This window comes from Myxine glutinosa, chromosome 1 (assembly GCF_964187855.1).
Source record: "Myxine glutinosa chromosome 1, kmMyxGlut1.1, whole genome shotgun sequence".
Classification (NCBI taxonomy): Eukaryota; Metazoa; Chordata; class Myxini; order Myxiniformes; family Myxinidae; genus Myxine; species Myxine glutinosa.
In genome coordinates, this window is record NC_136261.1 from 100,163,931 (window position 1) to 100,188,930 (window position 25,000).

General features: G+C 45.3%; 1 protein-coding gene across 3 annotated transcripts in view; it reads right to left on the minus strand.

Annotated features, from left to right (window-relative positions):
- The window catches only part of LOC137426786 (UDP-N-acetylglucosamine transferase subunit ALG13), a 179,688-nt gene that overhangs the window by 40,635 nt on the left and 114,053 nt on the right, over positions 1-25,000 (minus strand). For 2 of the 3 annotated variants that reach the window (XM_068115676.2, XM_078775122.1), the window contains 2 exons: positions 4,740-4,798; positions 1,251-1,325 (listed from right to left, as the gene is read on the minus strand). In XM_068115676.2, coding sequence (XP_067971777.2) covers positions 1,251-1,325; positions 4,740-4,798 — 134 coding nt within the window. The remainder of the gene's footprint in view (positions 1-1,250; positions 1,326-4,739; positions 4,799-25,000) is intronic. The other variant, XM_068115685.2, reaches the window with a different exon arrangement.

The window sequence follows — 25,000 nt, forward strand, 5'->3', positions numbered from 1 at the left end:
TGTGTCTGTCTGTGTCTGTCTGTGTCTGTGCTCATTGAGGATTGTCATTGAATACCGACCGCTCGCTCGTGAACCATCGTCGTCTCCTGACTTGTCAAATTTATATTGTTATCAAATCAGTGAATGCTGTTTACATGCACACACATTTGATTTGTTTGTTTTTTACTTGCAAAATCAAAGATTTTTCAAGTATATTAGTTGGTCATGTGCATTATTCTATCTGTCTGTTTGTGAAGCCTGTTGATTGAGGTTAAAGGTCAAAGGTCATTTTGAGGTCAAATTTCTAAAATTGTCATTTTTCATTCGATTGACTTGAAAATTGAACAGCATTTGAATATCGAGTCACTGAATTGGGAAAGCAACTATTTTGAGATGAAAAGGTCAAAGGTCAACTCAAGGGCAAACTTCTAAAATCAGTTTTCATCTCAAAAATCATCAATTTTCATCCGATTAACCTGAAAATTAAACAGCAATTTCATTGTACATCACGGAATTGGAAAACCAACTCTTTTTGGTGTCAAAAAGTCAACTCAAGGTCAAACTTCTAAAATCATCAATTTTTGTTTGAAAAAGTGTCCATTTTCATCTGGTTGACTTGGAAGTTGAACAGCATTTGCACATTGAATCACTGCATTGGGAAACCAACTATTTTAAGGTCGAAAGGTTAAAGGTCAACTCAAGGTCAAACTTCTTATATCAATTTTCATCTGAAAAATCATCAATTTTAATCCACAGGAAAGGATGCCTGGGGTGGACAAGATGGGTACAGAATAGAACTGTCAGGAGGGAGAACTGGAAATTTGGGAGGAGGGGGATTGGGATGGACAAAGGAACGAGGGTAGAAAAGATCATTGTTTTCAGTTTAAAATCTTTGTCTGCTCTAATGCTGGATACAAAGTTGAAATTTTTCACTGTATATAAAGTTCAAAATCATATAGACCTCAACGATTGATCTATGCCATTTAGCTGACTTAATTTCATTCAAAGCAGAAAACAGATAAAAACATTTTTTTTAAGTAACAAAAATGAAATCAATAATGAAATCAATGCTTTCAGTCAAGATATGACCTGAAAATAACCAAATGTAATGTAGAGCTAGGTTGTGTCCAATTGTGCCCAATGACGAAGCAATCAAACACTGAAGTAACCAACACACTTCATAACAGACTCATTCAAAGGAAAGTAGACTTGGTGTTTTAAAAACTCAATATGATTAAACATCTGGGACAACCTCTCAAGAGGCAACCCACCTCAACTTGGGGGTTTGGTATTTGAGAAACGACAGGAGCAGACTTGAGAGTGACCCCGATGTCAGACATGCTCTGCTGAAAAATGAAGCAAAAACAATGGGGTAGAAAATGCAAGGTGGATGCATGGAAAAATGGAAACAAACATTATTGGTAATAGAACCCGACATTTCCACTGAGCCAAGCTCAGCCGCGAGATTTTGAACGGTCACTCAAACTATCCTTTTGAGGATTAGCTTAACTGCTGACAGTTACCATCTTGATGGCCGGCTGAGAATAGAAGCATTCGCTACTTAGTCAGGTTCACTATGTAATTTCGTTGGAATTTTTGGGGGATTTGGAAAACGATATATTTTTGGAAACTATATTGTATAGTCAGTCAGAAAACCAATGTTGCTATTTGCACAGACTCCTGTATGGCGGCCATCTTGGATTTTCAAAATTGCCGCCGTAGAACTAATTTTTCTCAATATCTCAGCTTCTAAACAACATAAAGCTTTGATTCTAACGGCTAAACATACATTTTCAAGGGCCCCGAATCCAATGGTAACAAGTTCGATAAGCTAGACGTGACCAGACAGCTCCTATGTGGCGGCCATCTTGGATTTTTCAAACTGGCCGCCGTAAAATTGATGTTTCTCAATATCTCAGCTTCTAAACAACATAAAGCTTTGATTCTAACGGCTAAACATACATTTTCAAGGGCCCCGAATCCAATGGTAACAAGTTCGATAAGCTAGACATGACCATAGAGCTCCTATGTGGCGGCCATCTGGGATTTTTCAAACTGGCCGCCGTAAACTTGATGTTTCTCAATATCTCAGCTTCTAAACAACATAAAGCTTTGATTCTAACGGCTAAACATACATTTTCAAGGGCCCCGAATCCAATGGTAACAAGTTCGATAAGCTAGACATGACCATAGAGCTCCTATGTGGCGGCCATCTTGGATTTTTCAAACTGGCCGCCGTAAAACTGATGTAACTCACCTTCTAAAGAGCACAGAGCTTTTATTAATCATTGAGTAAAGTCATCATCATCCTCATCATCGCTTTCGTTCATCACATCTTGAGAGTCCTCATCATTTTGGCACTGGATATCACACTGACAAAGGTCTGTACAAGCCAAGTTGTTTGTTCTGCAGGAACATCTAGATGAAGAACAGTCTGTTTTGCACTGACATCTAACCATTTGAATGATGGCCTTGGGGGCTGGAGGCTCCTCAGTTATGGTTGGTTTCACTTGTCCATCCGTGTCTTTGTAAAAGCCGTTTTGCAGGGGATTCAGCTGAGGATCCTGTTGAGCAATGCTTGCCTGACCCCACACTCTGGCTTGGATATGGACTCTAAGGATGTGCTGCTTGAGAGCTCCAAGAGTAGGAGGAAGCCTGTCACTTTCTGCCATGTGTTTGCAAAAGAGATACCATCGTAGTTCGGGGATGCTGTCGATGTGGATGCCATTTGGAGAGTAAGCAGCACATACAAAGTTACCTAGTGTGGACAACATGTCCTCAGTCACTTCAATTGCATCTGAAAGCATTCGCATGGTGTCTGACATCTTCACTTGCTTTGAGGTAGACATGCAGCCAGGTTGCTTTGCCTATTCGAGAGAACCTCCCAGTGTTGTCTGCCCCTGTGAAAGCATGAAAGGCTGGCAACGCCTTTGCTCTTTCGACCCCTAGAGCTGTCCACAGTGGCTCTATTTGAAGTATTCCAGAGGCCATGGAAATGGATGTATTCCTCAGCAGTAGGTCATAGTTTGCTATGACTAGTACCAGGACATCTGTGTCGAGAGAGAAGAACACCAACTGCGCATCATGTGGGTTTCGCTGGGATGCCAGCACGGCCTGGTGGATCAACAGGGTGTCAGCTTCTTCATGATTGTTGTCCTCGAAGAGCAGGTCACTGTTGCTCCTAGTTCGCCCTGAAGCAGACGTGATGATCAACTTGGATGAGTGACTGTTGTATTCTAGAGTTTTCGCTGCCAGATCAGCCTTTGTTTTGTCATGAGAAAGGAATCTGCTCATTGGGATGTGTTTGATGTTGGTGTCATCTCTGACTTGATACTGTACTGCATCCTTTCCTTGCCTTCTTTTAGCCCTGGTAGCACTCTTCAGAGAATCGTTTTTGTACGTGTCAAAGACCAGTATGATCTCATCACAATCTTTTGTTAGAGACATGAGTCTGTCATTGAAGCATTCACCCAGATCGTTGACTTTCACTACAGTGGCTGGTTTCTTTGTCAGCTTATGCACAAGTACCATCCCATCCACAAGTGTGAAATCTTCCGACTTGTAGGTTTACTAGATGTGGATGCCATAGTTCTTGTGTCCATTGGATCTTCTTGTAGAACACTTGCAGCTGGTGTCTGCTGCTGATCTTCGGGGTGAATTTCTGCTCTTGCTAACTTGTCGAAGAAATGAATTAACTTCGACTTGTCAGTGCATGGAAGAATTGTCCCATCTGGAGCGAACAGTGCTCTTGGTGTCACAGTGAACTCGTAATTTCCGATGGCATATTTCTGGTTGACGTCTGTTTGACTTGGCAAGGACCATGAGCCTTCCGTACAGTTCCTTAGTCTCCTTCAGATCCACAGTCCTGTCTCTGAGTTTCACTGTGGTTCTCTTGTTCCCAGACGTGAACATCTTGTTGTTCTCCTTCTTGACTGGTGCCCAGAGGCTAACATCTCCATTGATACGCTCCGACACGTAGTCTTCATACAACTTCTGACCAGTGACACAGTCAGCTTCAGCATGTCCAGATTTTAGATTTCGTTGGATTGTTTTTGGGATTTAGAAAAATCAAAGCTCCGTCTTATTTAGAAGATAAGATCCTGAGAAACATCAATTTTACGGCGGCCAGTTTGAAAAATCCAAGATGGCCGCCACATAGGAGCTCTATGGTCATGTCTAGCTTATCGAACTTGTTACCATTGGATTCGGGGCCCTTGAAAATGTATGTTTAGCCGTTAGAATCAAAGCTCTATGTTATTTAGAAGCTGAGATATTGAGAAAAATGAGTTCTACGGCGGCAATTTTGAAAATCCAAGATGGCCGCCATACAGGAGTCTGTGCAAATAGCAACATTGGTTTTCTGACTGACTATACAATATAGTTTCCAAAAAAATATAGTTTTCCAAATCCCCCAAAAAAATCCAACGAAACTTTAAATCTGGACATACTGAACCTGACTAACTGTGCAGCCACCAAAATAAGCTTAACATTTAAGATCGATGGGTCAAAACCTCAATTTTGATGCTCAGCTTAAAACACAGCGATTAAAAATATTATATTTTATGAGCAAATTGGAAGACTTAAAATATTTTTTATTAAAAGGCAACATATTTTAAATGCAGCGAATGAACTAGTGCATACATGTCTTACTGTTTTTGCAATAGTGAAAACAAACAAACAGCTCTGCAGTAAACAAATGGCTAAAGAAACTAGTGCGAGACGACGATAACACTTGTTCCTTCACAATTGATAGTACTTACATTGTTAACAACCATTGAATCAGCACTAGGTAATGCAGGAATGAACTGGTAACAGGGAGCTGAAAGTAAACAAAAAGATGAGAAAAAGACAAAAATAAATAAATAAATAAAGATACGGTACCACTTTTTATTTTTCAAAAAGAAAAAAACGCTCCAACCCAACACAGATTTGGCCAAATCTCTAGGAACGAACAACTAACCCCAAATAATAATTATTTTAAAATACAGTGCATTCAGAAAGTATTCAGACCCCTTCACTTTTTTCACATTTCGTTATGTTGCAGCCTTATGCTGAAATCGTTTAAAGTCATTTTTTCCCTCATCAATCTACACACAATACCCCCATAATGACAAAGAGAAAACAGGATTTTAGAAAGTTTTGCAAATTTATTAAAAAGAAAAAACTGAAATATCACATCGACATAAGTATTCAGACCCTTTGCTATGACACTTTAAATTTAGCTCAGGTGCATCCCATTTCTCTTGATCTTTGAGATGTTTCGACACCTTGATTGGAGTCCACCTGTGGGAAATTCGATTGATTGGACATGATTTGGAAAGGCACACACCTGTCTATATAAGGTCTCACAGCTGACAATGCATATCAGGGCAAAAACCAAGCCATGAGGTCGAAGGAATTGCCTGCAGAGCTTTTTCATGTGTCTTTCACTCAGGAGACGCTTCCGTCTGGCCACTTTGCCATAAAGCCCAGATCGGTGGAGTGTTGCAGTGATGGTTGTCCTTCTGGAAATTTCTCCCATCTTCACACAGGATCTCTGGAGCTCAGCCAGAGTGACCACCGGGTTCTTGGTCACCTCTATTACCAAGACCCTTCTCCCACGATTGCTCAGTTTGGCTGGGCGGCCAGCTCCAGGAAGAGTCCTGGTTGTTCCAAACTTCTTCCATTTAAGAATTTTGGAGGCCACTGTGCTCTTGGGAACCTTCAATGCAGCAGAATTTTTTTTGACGGCTTCCCCAGATCTGTGCTTCGACACAATCCTGTCTCTGAGCTCTGCAGGCAATTCCCTCGACCTCATGGTTTGGTTTTTGCTCTGATATGCATTGTCAGCTGTGAGACCTTATATAGACAGGTGTGCCTTTCCAAATCATGTCCAATCTATTGAATTTACCACAGGTGGACCCCAATCAAGGTGTAGAAACATCTCAAAGATGATTAAGACAAATGGGAGGCACCTGAGCTAAATTTCAAGTGTCATAAGTCTACACATCGGATTTTTATGTGAAAAAATAAAAAATATTTTTTCACATAAAACGGCTTTTGTGTGCGCAAAAAAATTATTTTGCTATTTTCGGAGAAAAAAAATATTTCGCCCTTTTTCGGGAAAAATAAAATAAAATGCCCTTTTTGGTCGAAAATGTCTGGCAATGCTAAAATAAATTGGGGAATTTTTCGAAATTTTTAACTGCGATCGAAATTTTTAACTGCGATCGATCTCAAAAACAAAACGTTGCGTCCACTTGCGTGCGTTGCGTCCCCAGCGTGTACAGCAGTGAGGCGGTGTACTACAGTGAGAGAGTGTACACAAAGTGTGAACAAGTCTATCAAGATGAGTGCTGCTCTTCGTGACAAGTGGCTGAAGGAATTCAACGCTGGCGGCGATGGGGCCACCTTCAAGTACGTGTCGAGTGACACGGCTTTCTGTCGAGCTTGTGAAAAGACTTTCCGGGCGAAGCAGAAGTCTGAGCTGGCCCAGCATGTCCGAGGAGACCGCCACAAGAGCAACTTGGCCTTGAAGAAGAAGAGGACGGTCATGCAAGCCACCATCGAGGACTTTGGTGGCGGAAAGAGGCACAAGTGCGACGCCATGGCTCAGGAGCTGTGCCAGGCCATGCTGGCTGCTGGCATCCCATGGTCGAAATTGGAAAACCCTGCCCTCCGGTCGTTCCTGGAGAAGCACATCACTCTCCAGATCCCCGATGAAATCTGGATTCGAAAGCACTACCTCGACAAGTGCTACGACGAGGCCTTGCCGGGGATCCGTGCCGACCTCGGACAGCAGCCCATCTGGCTGTCCGTCGACGAGACGACCGATTCAGCAGGTCGATATGTGGCCAACATCATCGCGGGACGCTTGTCCAAGGAGGGGTATTTTCGTCCCCACCTCGTCCAGTGCATGTTTCTGGAGGAGACCAACTCCGGGGAGATCGTGCGTGCAGTCAATGACACGCTGCGCTATCTTTGGCCTGATTTCAAGCCGGAGTGCCTCAAGGTCCTCGTCAGCGACGCCGCGGCCTATATGATTAAGGCCGGCCATGCCCTGAAGGAACTCTTCCCGGACTTGCTGCATGTGACTTGCGTTGCCCACGCGCTCCACCGTGTCTGCGAGACAGTCCGAGAAATGTTCAAGGACGTCAACGACCTGATTGCCACGACGAAGAAGGTGTTCGTCAAAGCCCCGTCGCGTGTTGTCCTTTGGAAGGAGCAGCAGCCCAATCTTTCTCTCCCCCCGGAGCCCATTCTGACTCGGTGGAGGACGTGGATCGACGCCGCGGTGTTTTACGCCGAGCACTTCGAGGCCGTCAAGGACATTGTGGACCAGCTGAACGATGACGACGCGATGGCAATCCGGAGTGCCAAGGACCTGTTCGGAAAGGCGGACATCAAGCTCAGTTTGGTCTTCTTAAATGCCCACGTATCGTTCATCCCGAAGATCCTTAAGCAGCTGGAGGAGGCCGGCATGGAGCTGGTCAAGGCCTTCCAGCTCCTTGATCAGGCCAAGGAAGAGCTCGAAAAGATCCGAGGCTGCCGTAAGGAGATCCTGCTCACCAAGTTCAAGGCGGTGCTGCAGCGCAATCCCGACATTGGTGTGCTGAGGACAGTGGCTTTGATCCTGGATGGAGATCAGCACGGATCTGAGGTTGGTGTACCGGCTGGAGTCAAGCTTGCCGACATCCCCCTCTTGAGGTACTGCCTCATCGTCAGCGTCGACGTGGAAAGGTCCTTCTCCGTCTACAGAAACGTCCTCACCGACCACCGACACCGCCTCACCAAGGAGAACATTACCAAGATAATGATTTCAAACACCTACTTTAACCGTTCCTAAAAGGGTTCCTAAAAGGCAATCTTGTCAATTTCTTCTAGTCCTCTACTTATCAAACAATGCGGTTGCAATAAAGGTACCTGAGCATCATTTTTTACCTGTTTACTAGCCCAGAGTGCTTAATGTTGTGCAGGAAAAAGCTTACCATTTTTTGTTCTTTTTTTTGACTGATTTCTGAAAAACTTGGTAATAATAAAAAATGAATAAAACGGGGGGAAAAAATATTTCGGGATTTTTTCACATAAAAAAAATATATTTCCGCTTTTCAAAACATAAAAGGCCTATTTTCTTAACATAAAAATCCGTAGTCTAGTCATAACAAAGGGTCTGAATACTTATGTCAATGTGATATTTTAGTTTTTTATTTTAAAAAAATTTGCAAAACTTTCTAAAACCTGTTTTGTCTTTGTCATTATGGGGTATTGAGTGTAGATTGATGAGGGAAAAAATGAATTTAAACGATTTCAGCAAAAGGCTGCAACATAACAAAATGTGAAAAAAGTGAAGGGGTCTGAATACTTTCTGAATGTACTGTATATACAGACTTGGCATTTCATATGGAATTTTTTTTTTTTCTTGACTTGGGTTTACTTTCTGAACTCGGTATATCAATCTGGTGAGTTTCTTTTACGCTTCGGTGATTTCTTTGTTTAAAGAACCATGTCACTGATTGTCTGTCACAGCAAGAAGTCAATAACAGGATTATATCGCAGGTGGAGTGACAAAATGTACGGACAGGTACATTTGACGATTGGCTTCACAATCAGGTATATAAGGATTGCTGCGTTCTGTATTAGTGGACAACAACTGCTGCACGTCTACAAAAGTTATTGCCGCTTCCTCTGGAGATGGTCCGTCAACTCGACAATGCTGTTTGTCATGGAGTGGTGGCTTTACGAAATTCCGGCATGAAACAGCGTGCTATTGTTCGGCAGTATGGCATCACTCAAGGTCAGGTGTCAAAGATCCTGAAACAAAATGCTCAGAAGGGTGTCCCTTCTCCAATACCGAGGCCAGGACGTCCCTGCAGAACCACAAGGAGATATGATCGCCAGCTGCACCGGTTAGTCTGCAATGGCCGTACCAAGTCTGCTAATAGGCTTCGGGCTGAGTGGCAGCAACTGACAAATGTGCCTGCATCCAGAAGGCTAGTCAACCAACGACTGGTTCAAGCAGGCTATCGTGCCAGGCTTCCCCTGAGAAAGCCACACCTGACCAGACAACACTGCCAGCGCCGATTGCAGTGGGCCAGAGAGCACCGTCAATGGCAGCCAGGACACTAGAATCACATGATCTTCAGTGACGAGCCTAGATTTCTGGTCTATCGTCAAGATGGCCACGTCCGAGTGCGCAGACAAGTGCATGAAGCCGACAACGAAGATTGTATAGTGCCAAGAGTCCAAGCTGGAGGTGGTGGGGTGACTGTTTGGGCTGCTTTTCATGCAGGGGGCAAAACTGACCTGGTTGTTCTGAACCTGAACCTGAACCAGTTCAAGTACAGGGCCATTCTGGAAGAAACATTGCTTCCATCTGCTCATGCAGCCTTTCGAGGAAACTTTGTCTTCCAAGATGACAATGCACGGCCTCATCATGCTCGCATGATCCAACACTTTCTTGCGGACCGTGGTGTAGAGCATATGGAGTGGCCTGCCATGTCCCCGGATATGAATCCGATAGAGAACTTGTGGGCAGAATTAATGTGTCAAATCGACAACTTGGACCAGCAGCCTGCCTCTGTGCGTGAATTGCAGCAGGCTATTGTCACTGCATGGCAAGCGATTCCTGTCCAAACCTTTGCAAATCTCGTGAACAGCATGCCTCAAAGTGTACGCGCTCTCCTGAATGCTCATGGGGGGTACATGAAGTACTGAACTGTAATTTTACTGTCCATAATCCCAGTCGTAATTTTAACTTTTGTTTTTGTTTTAAAAATTTTTGGCTAATGTGCAAAATAAAGAGATACTTCTGGAAAACGTACAGAAGTTTAACACAGTACTGTCCATGAATTGAGTTCGATATCAGTTTACATCACTTTCAAGGATCAATTTATTTGCTTCGAAATGTCAAATGTGTTTTTTGTTTCTTTTAAAGGTCACGTTAACAAAATCTAGAATAATTTCAACATAATTCCAATGAACTTTTGGTTCTAAGTCATCTTAAAAGTAAGTTCACCCCCACAAAAAAAATAATTCCATATTAAATGCCAAGTCTGTATATATTGTTGCGGATATGGGATTTGCATCCATCCATATCCGCTTGTAAATATTCCCCTATTTCCTCAATACTTCCCAACTATCCCCAATCCCCCATTCCCTAGTCCCTAGTCCCATTTTCTGTAAACAACACTCTGTAGACCCGACCTCCCCCTATTTCCCCCCATTAAATGTCGCATCCAGGTCCACCGCATCTCACGTAGACAACTATAGGACATCTTGCTAGTTATTCTTAGTCTATGTCAGTTAAGGATTCGTTTCCATTAATTCTGACCCTTCGTTGCACCAGAATGTGATTGTATGGCACCGTTAGGAAGTTTAGGACCTCCCACTACCTCCCCGCAGCTCTTCCTCACGGTTCAGAAACAACAACAACAACAACAACAGCAATGGGGGCGGCGTGCACAGGGAGTGCGCGTCCTCACTCCGGCTTGGTTGGTAGGGGGTGTTGGGAGGGCACGAGGCCTTCCCCACGAGCCGCCATCAAACATGTGCTCGACGGGGTTACCAAATAGGGGCTCCCTGTCAGCTCCTCGTCAAGGGCGGAGCCCGGTAACCCCCGCACCCAATGGAAGCGGCGGACCGGTTCCATCTGGGGCGGAGCCAACCAGCCGAGGGCGTGTCACTCCCCGCTGAGCATGCGCAGGAAGAGGGAGGTGACGTCAGATGCGCGCTGAGCTTGGAGAAAGAAAGACGCCACCTCCGAGCGCTGTGAGGCCTCCCTGCATCTCTTGGACCGTGCTTGATCCTGTCCCCGAGCCAAGGTGCACCTTGTGCTATCAACCTACCTGTCCTTCCCTGCCATCAATCCCTGTGTAAGTCAGCCTTGTTCTGTTTGTCTGTGGTCTGTCTGGGATAGATAAGATTGTATCTAAGTGCCTATCTCTTCTGTGTCTTTTACCTCACTCTACCTTGTAATCTACCCCTTTTCTCCCCCACTGTAATTATATCCTCCTCCGGAGGTCTTGAGAACTGTACCCCTTGCATCGTTTCATCTATCCCAGTCGTTGTGTCCTTTCCATCATTGATTTAGCGTAGCGCGATTTGGCCAACGTTCGGGTGGAATCGGGTGAGTTGGGGAAGAATCGGGGGAACTGTTAGGTCGCGGCAATACCACCGCTCGGTAAATAACATCTAACCGCGATCCGTAACAATATATACAAAAACGTGCAACAAGCAGACGGTACCCCAGAACTTTTTTCACTATCATGCCCATCCTCCTGCCCATGGTATACTGAATCCTGTGGTGAGGCAGTTGCCTTGAAGTAAATTGCATTCTACTCCTGGAAGACAAATCTGACTATCGGCAACCTCAGTTCATACCACAAAGCCTGCAACAAGTGTTTGTTCACTCTCAGGAGAGCCAGAAATCATCTGGGCCAACCTCAATATTCAACTTTAAATCTCGTCTCACTCAACAAATTGGTGGCACCTTGTTAAGCATGTGTCTCTTGCATATACTACTCCCCTTCCACCCATGCACTCTCTTCAAATGTTACCACAGCTGACTGCTTGTGAAAAGGCCGAATGCCTCAGTTCTGTGTTTGCGTCCAAATATTGTATCCCCAAACCCACTGTCACACACACACAGTCACAGTCTCACACACACACAGTCACAGTCTCACACACACACAGTCACAGTCTCACACACACACAGTCACAGTCTCACACACACACAGTCACAGTCTCACACACACACAGTCACAGTCTCACACACACACAGTCACAGTCTCACACACACACAGTCACAGTCTCACACACACACAGTCACAGTCTCACACACACACAGTCACAGTCTCACACACACACAGTCACAGTCTCACACACACACAGTCACAGTCTCACACACACACAGTCACAGTCTCACACACACACAGTCACAGTCTCACACACACAGTCACAGTCTCACACACACAGTCACAGTCTCACACACACAGTCACAGTCTCACACACACAGTCACAGTCTCACACACACAGTCACAGTCTCACACACACAGTCACAGTCTCACACACACAGTCACAGTCTCACACACACAGTCACAGTCTCACACACACAGTCACAGTCTCACACACACAGTCACAGTCTCACACACAGTCACAGTCTCACACACACAGTCACAGTCTCACACACACAGTCACAGTCTCACACACACAGTCACAGTCTCACACACACAGTCACAGTCTCACACACACAGTCACAGTCTCACACACACAGTCACAGTCTCACACACACAGTCACAGTCTCACACACACAGTCACAGTCTCACACACACAGTCACAGTCTCACACACACAGTCACAGTCTCACACACACAGTCACAGTCTCACACACACAGTCACAGTCTCACACACACAGTCACAGTCACACACACACAGTCACAGTCACACACAGTCAGTCACACACACAGTCACAGTCACACACACAGTCACAGTCACACACACAGTCACACACACACACAGTCACAGTCTCACACACAGTCAGTCACAGTCACACACACAGTCAGTCAGTCAGTCACACACAGTCACAGTCACACACACAGTCAGTCACAGTCACACACACAGTCAGTCACAGTTACACAGTCACAGACAGTCACAGTCAGTTACACACAGTCACAGTCACAGTCACAGAGTCACAGTCACACAAACTAAGTCACACAGTCAGAGACAGTCACAGACACAGTCACAGTCACCCACACAGTCACAGTCACAGTCACCTTCTCATGGACTATCGTTTCTTTTTTTTGCACCAGAGAAGGTGGAGAGGTTTCTGGCAACCCTCGCCTCTGATTCAACAACTGGACTGGACAGCGTCAGCTCACGTGTCATACAAACTGGCTCTGCTTCTCTTGCACTTCCTCTCTCTGCTCCTTTCACCCTGTCTGTTGTACTTGGTCATATTCCACCTGCTTGGAAATCCACAATCACCGCATTACATAAGGTGAAAAAACTGACCCTGTAAATACAGACCTATTAGCTTACTTCCAATCATTAGGTCATGGAATCAAGGTCATGGAATCAAACCGCAGTTGACATGAAATAATTCATTTTCTCCAATGACCTCAACTCAGATAATCAATTCAGATTCAGAACAGGTCACGACCTTGGACATACTGCTTCTGCTCACTCAACAATGGATGGAGGCCCTCAATATCAGACATGAGATCAGGGCCATCCGTGGACATATCTCGTGCTTTTGATATTGTTACTGATCTCAGAGACGGCACTCCACTTAGCAAGGGGGGGGGGGGGGTTAATCCCCTTGGCCTGTTAAGCTGGCCGTCTCTAGTCCTGGTACTTGTAACGCTCTTTTGCGGGGTGAAATTGGTCAGGGTTATTGGTCAAGGTGTTCTCCCAAATACCTTAACCAATCCCTCCGCAAAACAGTGAGACAAGTACCGCTCGAACCACGGACAAGATGGTATTTGCCGAGCGGTTTAGCAATCCGCTGCTCGAGCCATTAACAAAGGACTAACCCGATTCTGAGCGTTGGCCAAATCGTGCCACAGGTACTCAATTGGAGACAGGACGAAAGCGATCGGGGGAAAAGAAACCAAAGTAAGGAATACCAGACATTTATTAATTATTTACAGAACCAAAGAAGAGGAGGAAACGCAAGTAATATACAGAAGAAGAAGAAGAAGAAGAAGAAGAAGCGGAAGAAGAAGATACACAGGGCAGCCTTAAATTACCCAAGGACAAACAAACAGGACAGACAAACAGACTTACACGAAAGGGGAATAGCAGGCAGGAATGACTGGATGAAGGAGAAGGGTCCAAGTGGGACAGCAGAGCTGGAAAGTTTGGCAGAGGCACAGCAAGGAGGTCCGCTCCAGGTCCACGCTCCGGGCTGGAAGCGAACAGCCAGCGGCAGCTTCACGTATTCGGTTTCACACACGGTCGGACAATGTAAATTGACTACTGTATTGTTGTCGCCGCCAAGGACCCACTCTTCTGCCTCACGATCCAGCAGTACGCTCGCCTGGTACCTCCCTCATCTGCCGGATCACGTCTCTCCCTGCCTTCACTCCTCTGGTACCTTCTCACCCGACCCCCGAAGCAGTCCCTTGCAGCCGCTTTTATTGCTCGTCTTGGAATCAAGCCGCCGGCTCTGATGACACGCCTACCGGTTGGCTCACCGCGGCGCTGGTTGGTCGGTAAGGGCTTGCTGACTCCACCTCCGATGATGAGTCGACGTGCCACACCTTGTTCTGGCGGCTCCGCCCCCATCCTCGGCTTGACCGCATGGCTAATGGCGGCGTGGTGCCAGTAAACAGCCCAGTGCAACAGCGGCGAACGCTGTTGGCAAGCGAGGTACCACAATTTGAAGAGGGAGAGCAAAATGGACGGAATGGGGCCTATCTTATTTGATTAATGCAACGCAGATTCAACTACTGGGAACAGATCCTTAACTGAAACACATAATAATGAAATAACTACGGAGAGGTCCTATGGTTCGCTACGTGTTGTACATGGACGAACTAGGGTGCGATCTTTAACAAACCAATTGATGGGGATATTTACAGGGGAACATTTATAAGGGATGCATTTACTAAAATTTACTAGTGAAGGTTCTAAAAACCGTAGCAATATGGTCTGACATCCCACCATACTCTCCAAATTCTGTACCTATGGCATCCAAGACCAACTCCACAAATGACTTTCTGACTTCCTCTACTGTCGTAGCCAACCTGTGGCCCTCAACGCAATTCTTTCATCTCCTCTCCCTGCCAAGGATGGAGTGCCCCAAGGTAGTGTTCTGGGACAAGTCCTATTCATGATCTTCATTAATGATCTGACTCTCTGAAAAATCCTCTTGACCTATTTGCCGATGATTCTAACCTGTGCCGTGAGATCCCTCATCCTTCCGACAGAAGCAGCAGCCTCTTCCCTCTCTTCAGACCTTGACAAAATCATGAATTGGTCAAACACTTGGAATACGTATTTTGACCGAGAAAATTCCCAGTCACTCTCTCCAAAAAGACCATACCACAAACCCTCTGATGGACTTTCTCAACAACCCTCTCAAGGAGATTGTCACTCAACCTCATGAGTCTTACTCTCAGTCATGATTTTTCTTGGGAAAACCACATTTTAACGTTGGCTCAAAAAGCCAGCTGATGACTGGGCATCCTCCATCATGCAAAGACCTTCCTTTATATACCCAAACTCCTGTCAACCTACAAGGCCTTCATCCACAGTTTGATGGAACAGTGCTCTCCGCACTCGGCTGACACCCTTGACTCACACCATGCTCAGCATGACACCATGGCAACCACGGCCCTCAAGATGATCATTGGAATCTTCTGCAATGAAGCTGAGTCTATGGGCCGATCACTTTGCCATCACCAACAGGTCATTGTTCTCCGTCTTCTTCCGCTTAGTTTCTGGTTTACACCCTCTGCCCTTTCCATGGTTTGGCTTCCCCACCCCCTCTCTCCCCAGTTATCTACAGGGCACACATGGTCCACCAGCAACCCTGTCCTAGTAAAACTCCCAAAATCCAGAATTACGACGCACGTCAGTAACTTTTTCCCACCTGTGGAACCAACTTCCACATTCTCTTCAACCTCGATCTTCCCTCCAGTTCTTCATGACAGCTGTTCGCTACAATGTCAGATCAACCCCCACCTAAAAACGATCTTATCAGCTTCTGTATCCACCATGTCCATACCTTGCATTCTCACCTACTCATAATTAACCACATCCCCTGTTGTCTCTCTGTCTATTTTCTCCATCAGCCATGTTTCTGGCATTCCCCCTTCTCTTTCTGTTGTTCCTTTTGTTATGTTGCTTCCTGACCCATTCTTTGTTCTGTATCTTCCATGAGGCATGACTATGTATGGATATAAATAAAAAACAAGACCCACCAACATCTCATATGAATGAAGCGAATAACCAATCAGCTCTCACCTCATCAGTTAACCCAGATACAACACAACAAACAACAACATGCATTTTAAGGCCATTGGGGTTAGCCTTGCGGTCCCCATGACAAACTTCTCCATTTTGCCCTATTTTCTGCATCTCCCCTTGTTAACCCCCTTGCCCGCATTTCTTCTTCGACCATCTTTAGCCAAGTCTTTCTCAGTCTTCCCCGTCCTCTACTTCCTTCTACATTCATTTCCATCACTCTTCTCAACCAGTCACTTTCATCCATCCTCAACACATGACCAAACCATCTCAAACTGTTTCTCTTCACAGCATCCATCACTATATTCACAAATCAAACAGATTTGGCTTCTTGCAATTCCAAAATAAAGCACGCGCACACACACACCTATCTGGTTGTGTTCGTGCAGCCGGCTACGGAGTTATATTGGTGGAACACGGATTTCAAATAGGATGACGAGAGCTGAGGAGAAGAGGACGCGGACAAGAAGCCGGACGAGCAGGGGAAATTGAGCTCGAGTACTCTCGTGGGCTGGAGCGACTTGCTGAGCGATTTATGACCAAGACGCGTCCCTCAAGGGACTACCAGCAGTTCAAGAGAGACCGAAACCTGCTCCGTAACACTGTCTCCTGTTGGATGCTGGTGCTTGTTGTTGAGTTGGGGCAGGGCGTGAGGGCGGAAAACATGCCATGCGGGGAGATGTCAGAGTGGTATATGGTTGCATAGATTGGTTCGGTTCACGTGGTGTGCATAAGGTGTGAAAGATAATTATGAATGTGACTTTGCGGACAGTCTGATAATGTCTCGACAGGTGTGCCTGCAGGCGGAATTGCGGCAACCTGCGGTTTGATTCTCACGTATTGTGGGGTTCTCATGTATTGTCATGTTGTGAACCACTCCAGAGATGTGGTATATGATGTGTATATGTACATGTATGCGATATGGAGTATGTTTCTATGAAACTGGAAAGGCTTGGGGGAGCTCTTGGAGTGCCAGGATGGGTTGTGGTTGATGTTTGATCAAGCAGTCATACATTGTCATATACTATTGGGTATATGTCGTGGCTTGTTGGTCTTGTGAATATGCTGTCGAGGAAGAGTGACAGATGGTAGAGTGCGGAGTTGTGAGCTGTTGTACAAGAGCGACTTGCTGAGATTCCGGGTATCTTTCCATCCTGTGCAGTGACCCGTGCTATGGGAAGGAAGCGCTCTGAAGAGAAGGAGAAGGAAGGCGATGTGGATTTGGGTTCCTTAGAGGTATTGGAGGAAAATTCTGAAAGAGGTAATAGGAAAGGGAGTGACATCAAGGAACTTAAGGAAAAAGTGGCATCTGGAACAAAAGAGGAAATGGAGTGTCCGTCGGAGACATCTGGGAACGAGGTTGAACAAACGGTGCTGGTCCGAAAGAGACTTGTTGAAGAACACGGAGATTCGGAGTTTGATTGATAAAGCCATTACAGAGGAAGAGGCTATGAAGATACCTGTTGGTTACTTCATGAAAGGGGAAATACTTATGAGAAAATGGAGACCACCGGAGGTGCCAGCAAATGATGAGTGGAAAGTTCATTGCCAAATTGTGGTGCCACCGCCGTACCGGAAGGAGATAGAGTTTGGCGCATGAGACACCTTTGGCCGGGCACCTTGGAGTGAACAAGACCTGTGACAGAATATTGGTACATTTTTTCTGGCCAGGATTGCGACGTGATGTGGCGGAGTTCTGTAAATCTTGCCATTCTTGCCAGCTGATGGGAAAACCGAATCAGAAAGTCCCATCCGCACCTTTAAAACCAATTCCCGCTTTTGAAGAGCCATTCAGCCGTCATTATTGACTGTGTAGGCCCTTTACCTAAAACTAAGGCTGGACATCAGTATTTGCTGACCATCATGTGCGCTTCCACGAGGTTCCCAGAAGCAGTGCCTCTTAGAAAAATTACTGCGGCAGTTATTGCAAAGGCCTTGATTAAATTTTTCACATTGGTTGGCCTACCTCAGGTCATCCAGTCTGATCAGGGTTCCAATTTCATGTCAATGCTTTTTCAGCAAGTGGTACACCTGTTGGGAGTGGATCAAGTAAGATCAAGTACTTACCATCCCGAGAGCCAAGGGGCCTTGGAAAGGTTTCACCAGACATTGAAGAATATGATCAGAACGTATTGTTTTGAATGTGACAAGGATTGGGATGAAGGAATACCCTTATTGTTGTTTGCTACGAGGGAATCCGTTCAGGAGTCATTGGGATTCAGTCCTTTTGAACTTGTGTTTGGACACGCAGTGCGAGGACCATTGAAATTGGTGAAAGAACAGTGGCTACAGGAGGAGTCGCAGTCAACAGTGGTGGAGTATGCGTCAACGGTTAGGCACAGATTGGCAAAGGCTTGTGAAGTTGCGAGAAGAAACTTGTGACAGGATAAAATGAAAGTGAGACATGACAAGAAATCTCAGATAAGAAATTTCAGTCCTGAGGACTGGGTGTTAGTGTTGCTTCCTGTTCCAGGTCAGCCAAGACAGGCTGGGTATTTTGGTCCCTATGCAATCGAAAGGAGGGTTAATGAAACAGATTACGTGGTGACAACTCCCGACCGACCGACAGAAAAAGCAGCAGCTGTGTCATGTCAACCGACTGAAGAAATATTATGAGAGGAAGCCTGTGGAAAAAATGGTTCCTGTCTCACCTGTAGTCGGGGTGCAAGAGAATCCAGAGTTAAAACTCTTCACTGATCGCAACCCCTTAACCTTCATTCAAAAAATGAAAAATAAAAATCAGAGGTTGATGAGATGGAGTTTGGCTTTGCAGAAGTTCAACTTGGAAATTGAGCATGTAAAGGGCAGGGACAATGTCGTTGCTGATGCTTTATCCAGAGTGAAATAACTTTGAAAATTCCTGTAGGTTGTTTGGAAGTTTTGTTGCTTTATTCTGGGGAATATTAATTATTGTGCTCATGTGAATTGATCATTTGGGTGTGAGTTTTACTTTTGTTTGTTAAAAAGGGATTTTGCATGAAAAGAAAATTTTCACTATGTTCAAACTTTCTTTGTTGAGGGGGGGGGGGGGGGAAGTGTTACGGATTCGTCACTTCCGTCGTTGTGGTTTTCATCCACTGTAAGCATTTTTGGTTCCATGTACTATTATTGTTATCGTTTAAGTGAAATGGAGATAACTGTTTTCAAAAGGTAAAAAAATTAGTGTTTTAAAAGAAACCGGAAACCGGCTCGGGAGAAAACCGGACGAAGAGGAAGAGGAAAAAGAGGCGGAGCAAGAGAGGTCGGGAAGAAAAGCCGAGCTGCTTTGAGGTCTCGAGGAGACACTGGCGAATGGGGGTCACGAGCGAACTTTGGGTTTCCCGGGAAAGGGATTCCTGCGACAGTGGTTATTGCTGTGACAGATAAACCTGCGTGTCGGGTTTTGCGGTTGATTCTGAAGAGAATCGCTGGAGTGCAGGTACGCCTCCAGTAAGGGCCCGTCGGCCATTTAGCCTCGCTCCCGCCTTTTCGCATCGCTTCAGCCTTTTCACCTCGCTCCAGCCATTTCACCGCACCCAGCCGTTAGCCTGGTTTGCACGTGTAATGTGGATTTCGATTGGGAATTTGTGGTTCTCCGTTTGGGAGCCGTTGAACGTTCATACCCGAAGGTGTGATTTCACAGTTGCCTTTTGAGGGCACCTTTGTGCCTCGATGGCAGCGTGACTGTCAGCCGAACTGGATTCTGGTCTCGATACGACATCGTTCTTGCGATCACAGGAGCGTGGATCGACTTTGGCTTGGTGCCGGGACAGACGGTGGGAATGTTCTTTTCACTCACTTGGAGCACAGCGAGTTATATTGTAAGAAACTGATGGTACCATTATAGGAATGATATAATATTTGTTGTACAATTGATTCATATTGTTCTTGTACTGTTATTCTTGTGTGACCTTAATACAATACTTGTTTTTTTGGTAACAATTGGAGTGGTTTCACCATTGGTCATTGACACCCAGAAGAACATCTTTCTGCCATGACTCCTTTCGGGGCTGGGAGGTACACCGTGACCGGGGTATGGGGAGGAGCACGTAACAGGGGGCTTTGTCTGGGGGCTGGTGTTGCTGGGCATGTGGGTGCCGTGTGTGTAGTGATGGCGTTTGGGGCTTTGGGGTTTGCCCGTCTGTTACACTGAAACCTCAGAATTTTTTTCGTGAGATTTCAGAATTGGACAGCCCATCTGTTGTGACATGTTTGGGGTCTCTCAAAAATTTTCTGGACAGACCGGGTGCGTCAGACAAGTAGATTTAATTTTCGTGGGAAAGATGATACAAATTGGGATATCTGTTAATTATTAATTTTCAAGTGATCTAAGTAATAATAATAACAATATTAATAATAAAGGAGTCTTATATAGCCCCATCAAGCAGAGTTAACGACCCTCGTGGCGCTTTACATTATCATGCGAACGCGCGCGCGCGCACACACACACACACACACACACACACACACACACACACACACACACACACACACACACACACACACACACACACACACACACACACACACACACACACACACACACACACACACACACACACACACACACACACACACACACCGCATCTAACACCATTGAGAGGGCGCCAAGGGACTTTAAAGGGAGGTGGATGAGTCACCTGTTGTAGTCACATGCTGTGAATTGTTGTGGAACATTTGAAACGTCCTCCTATTAATAATTTGCACAAAAGCAAATGAACATGCAACAATGGGACTAATTGATTTGCAAGTGTTTTTTTAGAGCATTTTATCCACAGGCCCATGGAGGCACCAGCGAAGGAGAGGCCATGAGATCAACCTGGGGAAAAACGAGTCTGAAGGAAGATCTTGTTGTGAGTTAAATGAGTTAAATCCAATAACATTGCAAATGAATGTCAAAAGTTAAGTGCCTAGACTAGAGGGCAAAATGAAGATCGAGATGTACAAGTGGCACCAGCTGTGATGTGGATTTGTGAAGTGGATGTCCACAACCTCCATGCTAAAGCTATTAGTCTGGGTCTACAATGAAGAGAATTGTTGGATAGCGGAATATTAATTGACAGTCGGTTTGAAGTGAAAAACTTTGGGATTTGTGCCAAATTCTACCCAAGGTAGATGCAGGTAGAGAAGAGTAGTCTCCAATGCCTTTCTCCACGGGGCAGTACTGGTTGTCGAGTCCCATGTAATCTTGGTGAACGTATATCTATGGACAATAGCTTTACTTTTTGTAGTGGCCTGAAAAAAGGTTTGTTCTAAAAGTCAAGGTGCCTGCTGGCTAGTTTAGAGTTTCCGAAGGCCACAACTCGGGAAACTATGTTGCTTGTTCTCCCGTACTGGGTCATATGTTATGGCATGTACTGCTGATAAGGCTGAAGCGCGCAGCCTGGTGGACAAAGCTGTGTCGAAGCTAACGGTTTGAGTTCTACTTGTAGAAGAGGAGGGTTGAGCAATGGTACCTTAATTATAATGTACTTGGCCACCAAAATTAATAGCACCGGAGCGGCAGTTTTGATCCGATTGTGTTGTAGACCGTCATCCTGGTGTTTCAGAGGCAAAGCCAAGGCTTAAATCGGTCGTCTCTAGAATGGTTGGCAAGTTGGGTTTTGTTCCATTTGTCGAGCATTAGGTGGTGAAACTTGACCTAATTGGGGAGGACACCTGTCTGGAGCTGGCGGGCCGAGGTGTGTGCCCTGAGGGAATTGTTCTGTGAATGTTTAATTGGTTTTAAACTTCATGTTGGTATATTTTGGGAGAATTGACCTTGTAGCTCGAGGAGATTGTGTCCTAGGGCCAGTTTTTGGAAATATGAATCCAATGTTTATGTATACTGTATCTGTTTGTTTTGACCAAAGAACGGATTTTATTTAAAGGTGGTCAGAGTAAGTTTAAAGATGGTTGGAGTAAGTGCCAAGTTGGGAAGAGAAAGTAATATAAAATGAAGCATTTTGCAGTGGCAAGTGTGTTGGCAAGGCTTTGCTTTTAAGAATGAGGACGAAAGGTCTTGATAGTTTTTTTTGTTTTTTTTTTGTTTGTATACTCGATCGAGGCTCATTTAAGAGCTAGCACATCAAACACAACAAAAAAAAACGGACACGTAAAACATTAAAGGGAGTGGGAGACAATATGGGGAGAGAGGGAAGCACACAAGTACAACATTTGAGAGCAGGGACATCGGAAGATCTGTGGGAGGGAGAGGGTGTGGGAAGGGGGAGGAGGGGAGGAGGCGTAGGAAGGGGGGGGAGGCGGCGTGAGAAGGGAGGGGGGGAGGAGGCGTGGGAAGGGGAGGGAGGAGGCGTGGGAATTCTTGGGAACTGCATTCCTTGCAGCACTCTTTCTATGAAACAGCTGCCTTCCAAAGACAGATGCAACAGAAGATTATTTTGCCATAAATGTGTCCTTATTCATACCTACATATAGCAGCAGACTTTTGGTGTATTGCTGACAATATTTGCTACACTTTGGGGTTTTTATTAGGACTTTGTATTCTGTCAACCTCGATGGCAAAGCTGACACCAGGTACTGCCTCAGCCCCTTCCCTGTTGAATCTTATCCACTAACGGTCCTCGAGGTTGCTGACAGTGTCAACATTTCTGCTTTTGTATTGCATGTAGCAAATGAAGGACCTGGCTGTTCCGATTCAGAATCCGAAGAAAAAGTGACGAGTTCAGGTGTCCGCTCACACCATGGTTTTAGATAACCGACAATGAGGCACTCCTCCATGTCATCGTCATCTGCTTTTGAGTGTTTCTATACACCGTGGTTTTACACAACCGAAAATGCGGCACTCCTCCATGTCATCCTCATCTGCTTTTGAGTCCGTTTCTACACACCGCGGTTTTACATAACCGACAATGTGGCACTCCTCCATGTCATCCTCATCTGCTTTTGAGTCCGTTTTTACTTTACACAATGGAGCACTTTGTTGGTTTTCCAACAAGCTCAATTCAGCTTTGTCCTTTGGCGAAGCAGGGAGACCTGAGCCGGTTGAGCTAATACGTGACGTGGAAAGATCATGAGGACAAGATGGGCTAACATACGATGGACCTGGTGTCACATCATCCCAGCCAGACAGAGGGAGAAAGCTGGTCAGGGAGCAGGTCTCGTCTCAACCATGCCATGGTGCATACCATGACTCCATCAGGTAGTTTATGGTAAAGGAATGGTAACAAGGAAAAGTGGCTATAGACTGTTGTTTTTGAAATGAGTGGTTGATGGCACGTTGCCCCAAAAGGGATTTTGCCGTAACTTGCACGTTCGGTTTATGTGAGGGGGGGGGGGGGGGCATGGTAAAGACAGTTCTTCAGACATGGTATGCACCGGGCAAGAGGAGGAAGAAACAAAAATGAATTTGCCAGTAACGGCACTGGTGGACAAAGCCAAAAATGGACATACACTCAATGGATGGAACAGTGTTGGATTTTGTAAAGTTAACAAAAATTGCACTCGTTTTCCACGTGCAGGTCAAGGAAGCAATGCCCAACCCAGCTACAGAACAATGCCACCCTGACCAACCAGGTGACTGGGTGTTGGTGAAGAATTGGAGGTGGACCACAGCACTGCAGCCCAGGTGAACATGACTCCATCAGGTACTTTTTGTATCGCAACAATGAAGTTATTCCTCATCCTTCGGGGTAGGGGGGGGGGGGAGGTGATAGCGCTGTTCCATCCGAACAAGAAGCAAATAATTATGCTGCCGCAGAGAGATGCTAGATACTGTCGTGAAAATGCACGCAATTATAATGCAAAATAGGCGCCTGGTTGGGAAAGCATCTTCAGAGGTTGGGGAGGGCCAAGATAGTGCACTGGTTAATGGTTGCGGTGGAACTCCTAATCTCTGATCATCATTGTTATTGGATGCTTAAAATGTTTTAATTTGCGTGTGTATCAGCAAGTTTTGCAATGCAGGTACAGGCAAAAAACATATGGTGGTCTGGGAAAAGACATCCCTGTACGAGAAAGTCCTGCACGAGACATCCCTGTTCGAAACATCCCACCACCTCCTTACCTGGCGTCTGACCCCATTACCACTTTGCTAATGAAATCATGCACAGCTGGCCTGATAGAATATCTCTGAAAGCTGACTCATTTAACCATGAACGAGATAGACACTGTCCTGGAGGAAACTGACAATTCCATGACGTGGGAGTCAGAACAGCGCGAGTGGTGAAGATTGGGAAGCATCGTGCAAAACAAAGTTAACTGACTGAGGAACGTCGTGCCGGAAGAGGGTGCCGGAAAAAGTAGATCCGCGCAAATCCTAAAACGGGAATCAGGGGGGAATCGTTTTGTGTCATTAATAAAGGCGATGATCACCACAGCATCTTATTGTATTGGGTTGCCTCCTAAAGCTCAAAGGCATCACTAGCACTTTGTTTTCATTGAATAATAAAGAAAAACACCTGTTACCAATTTGCTATGGGAAATTAAGTTTTAAAGGTCTTGAATGTTGGTGTCTTTGGCTGCTTTCTGCTTCTTATACAATGGAGTTAGTCCACCCTAATGCTTTGGAAATAATTTTGCCTTTGAAATATTTTGCAAAATTATTTTTGAGAAATTGCTGGACAGGCAAAGCATTTGTAAAATCAAAACTTTTACATCACCTCAATATATCTTGTGGAGGCCTGCAAGTGTGTGTAGTGGAACAAAAATTGAACCTTTAATGCTGCTTTGGAACATACCTCCTTTGATTTCCTTCTTTCTTTCACTATTTCCTTTGATTTTTTTCTTTCTTTTCTTTCAATACCATCTGTGACTTTTCTTTCTCTCTGCCGGGGTAAACCTTAAAGTTAATCTTGGGACGGGCCATAGAGTTAGTTGGCTTATTGTCGAGGATCCATCGCCCCAACTCCATAGGGAGGGACTTGGCTCACCCCAAACGTAGCTAGAGTGAATTCCTTGTGGCAGGCAGGGGACTTTGCTCAACCCTATGTAGCTAAAGATGAATCAGAGATAATGGAAAAATACTCTATGAAATCCAGAGTTTTACAAGTTGATAATTAAAAACTCTTGATTTGAGTGTTTCAATTAACACATCGGGAATTGTCGAGGATTTCATGTATTTGGCTCTGTTACTAGGCAAACTGTCTATTGCTAGGCAA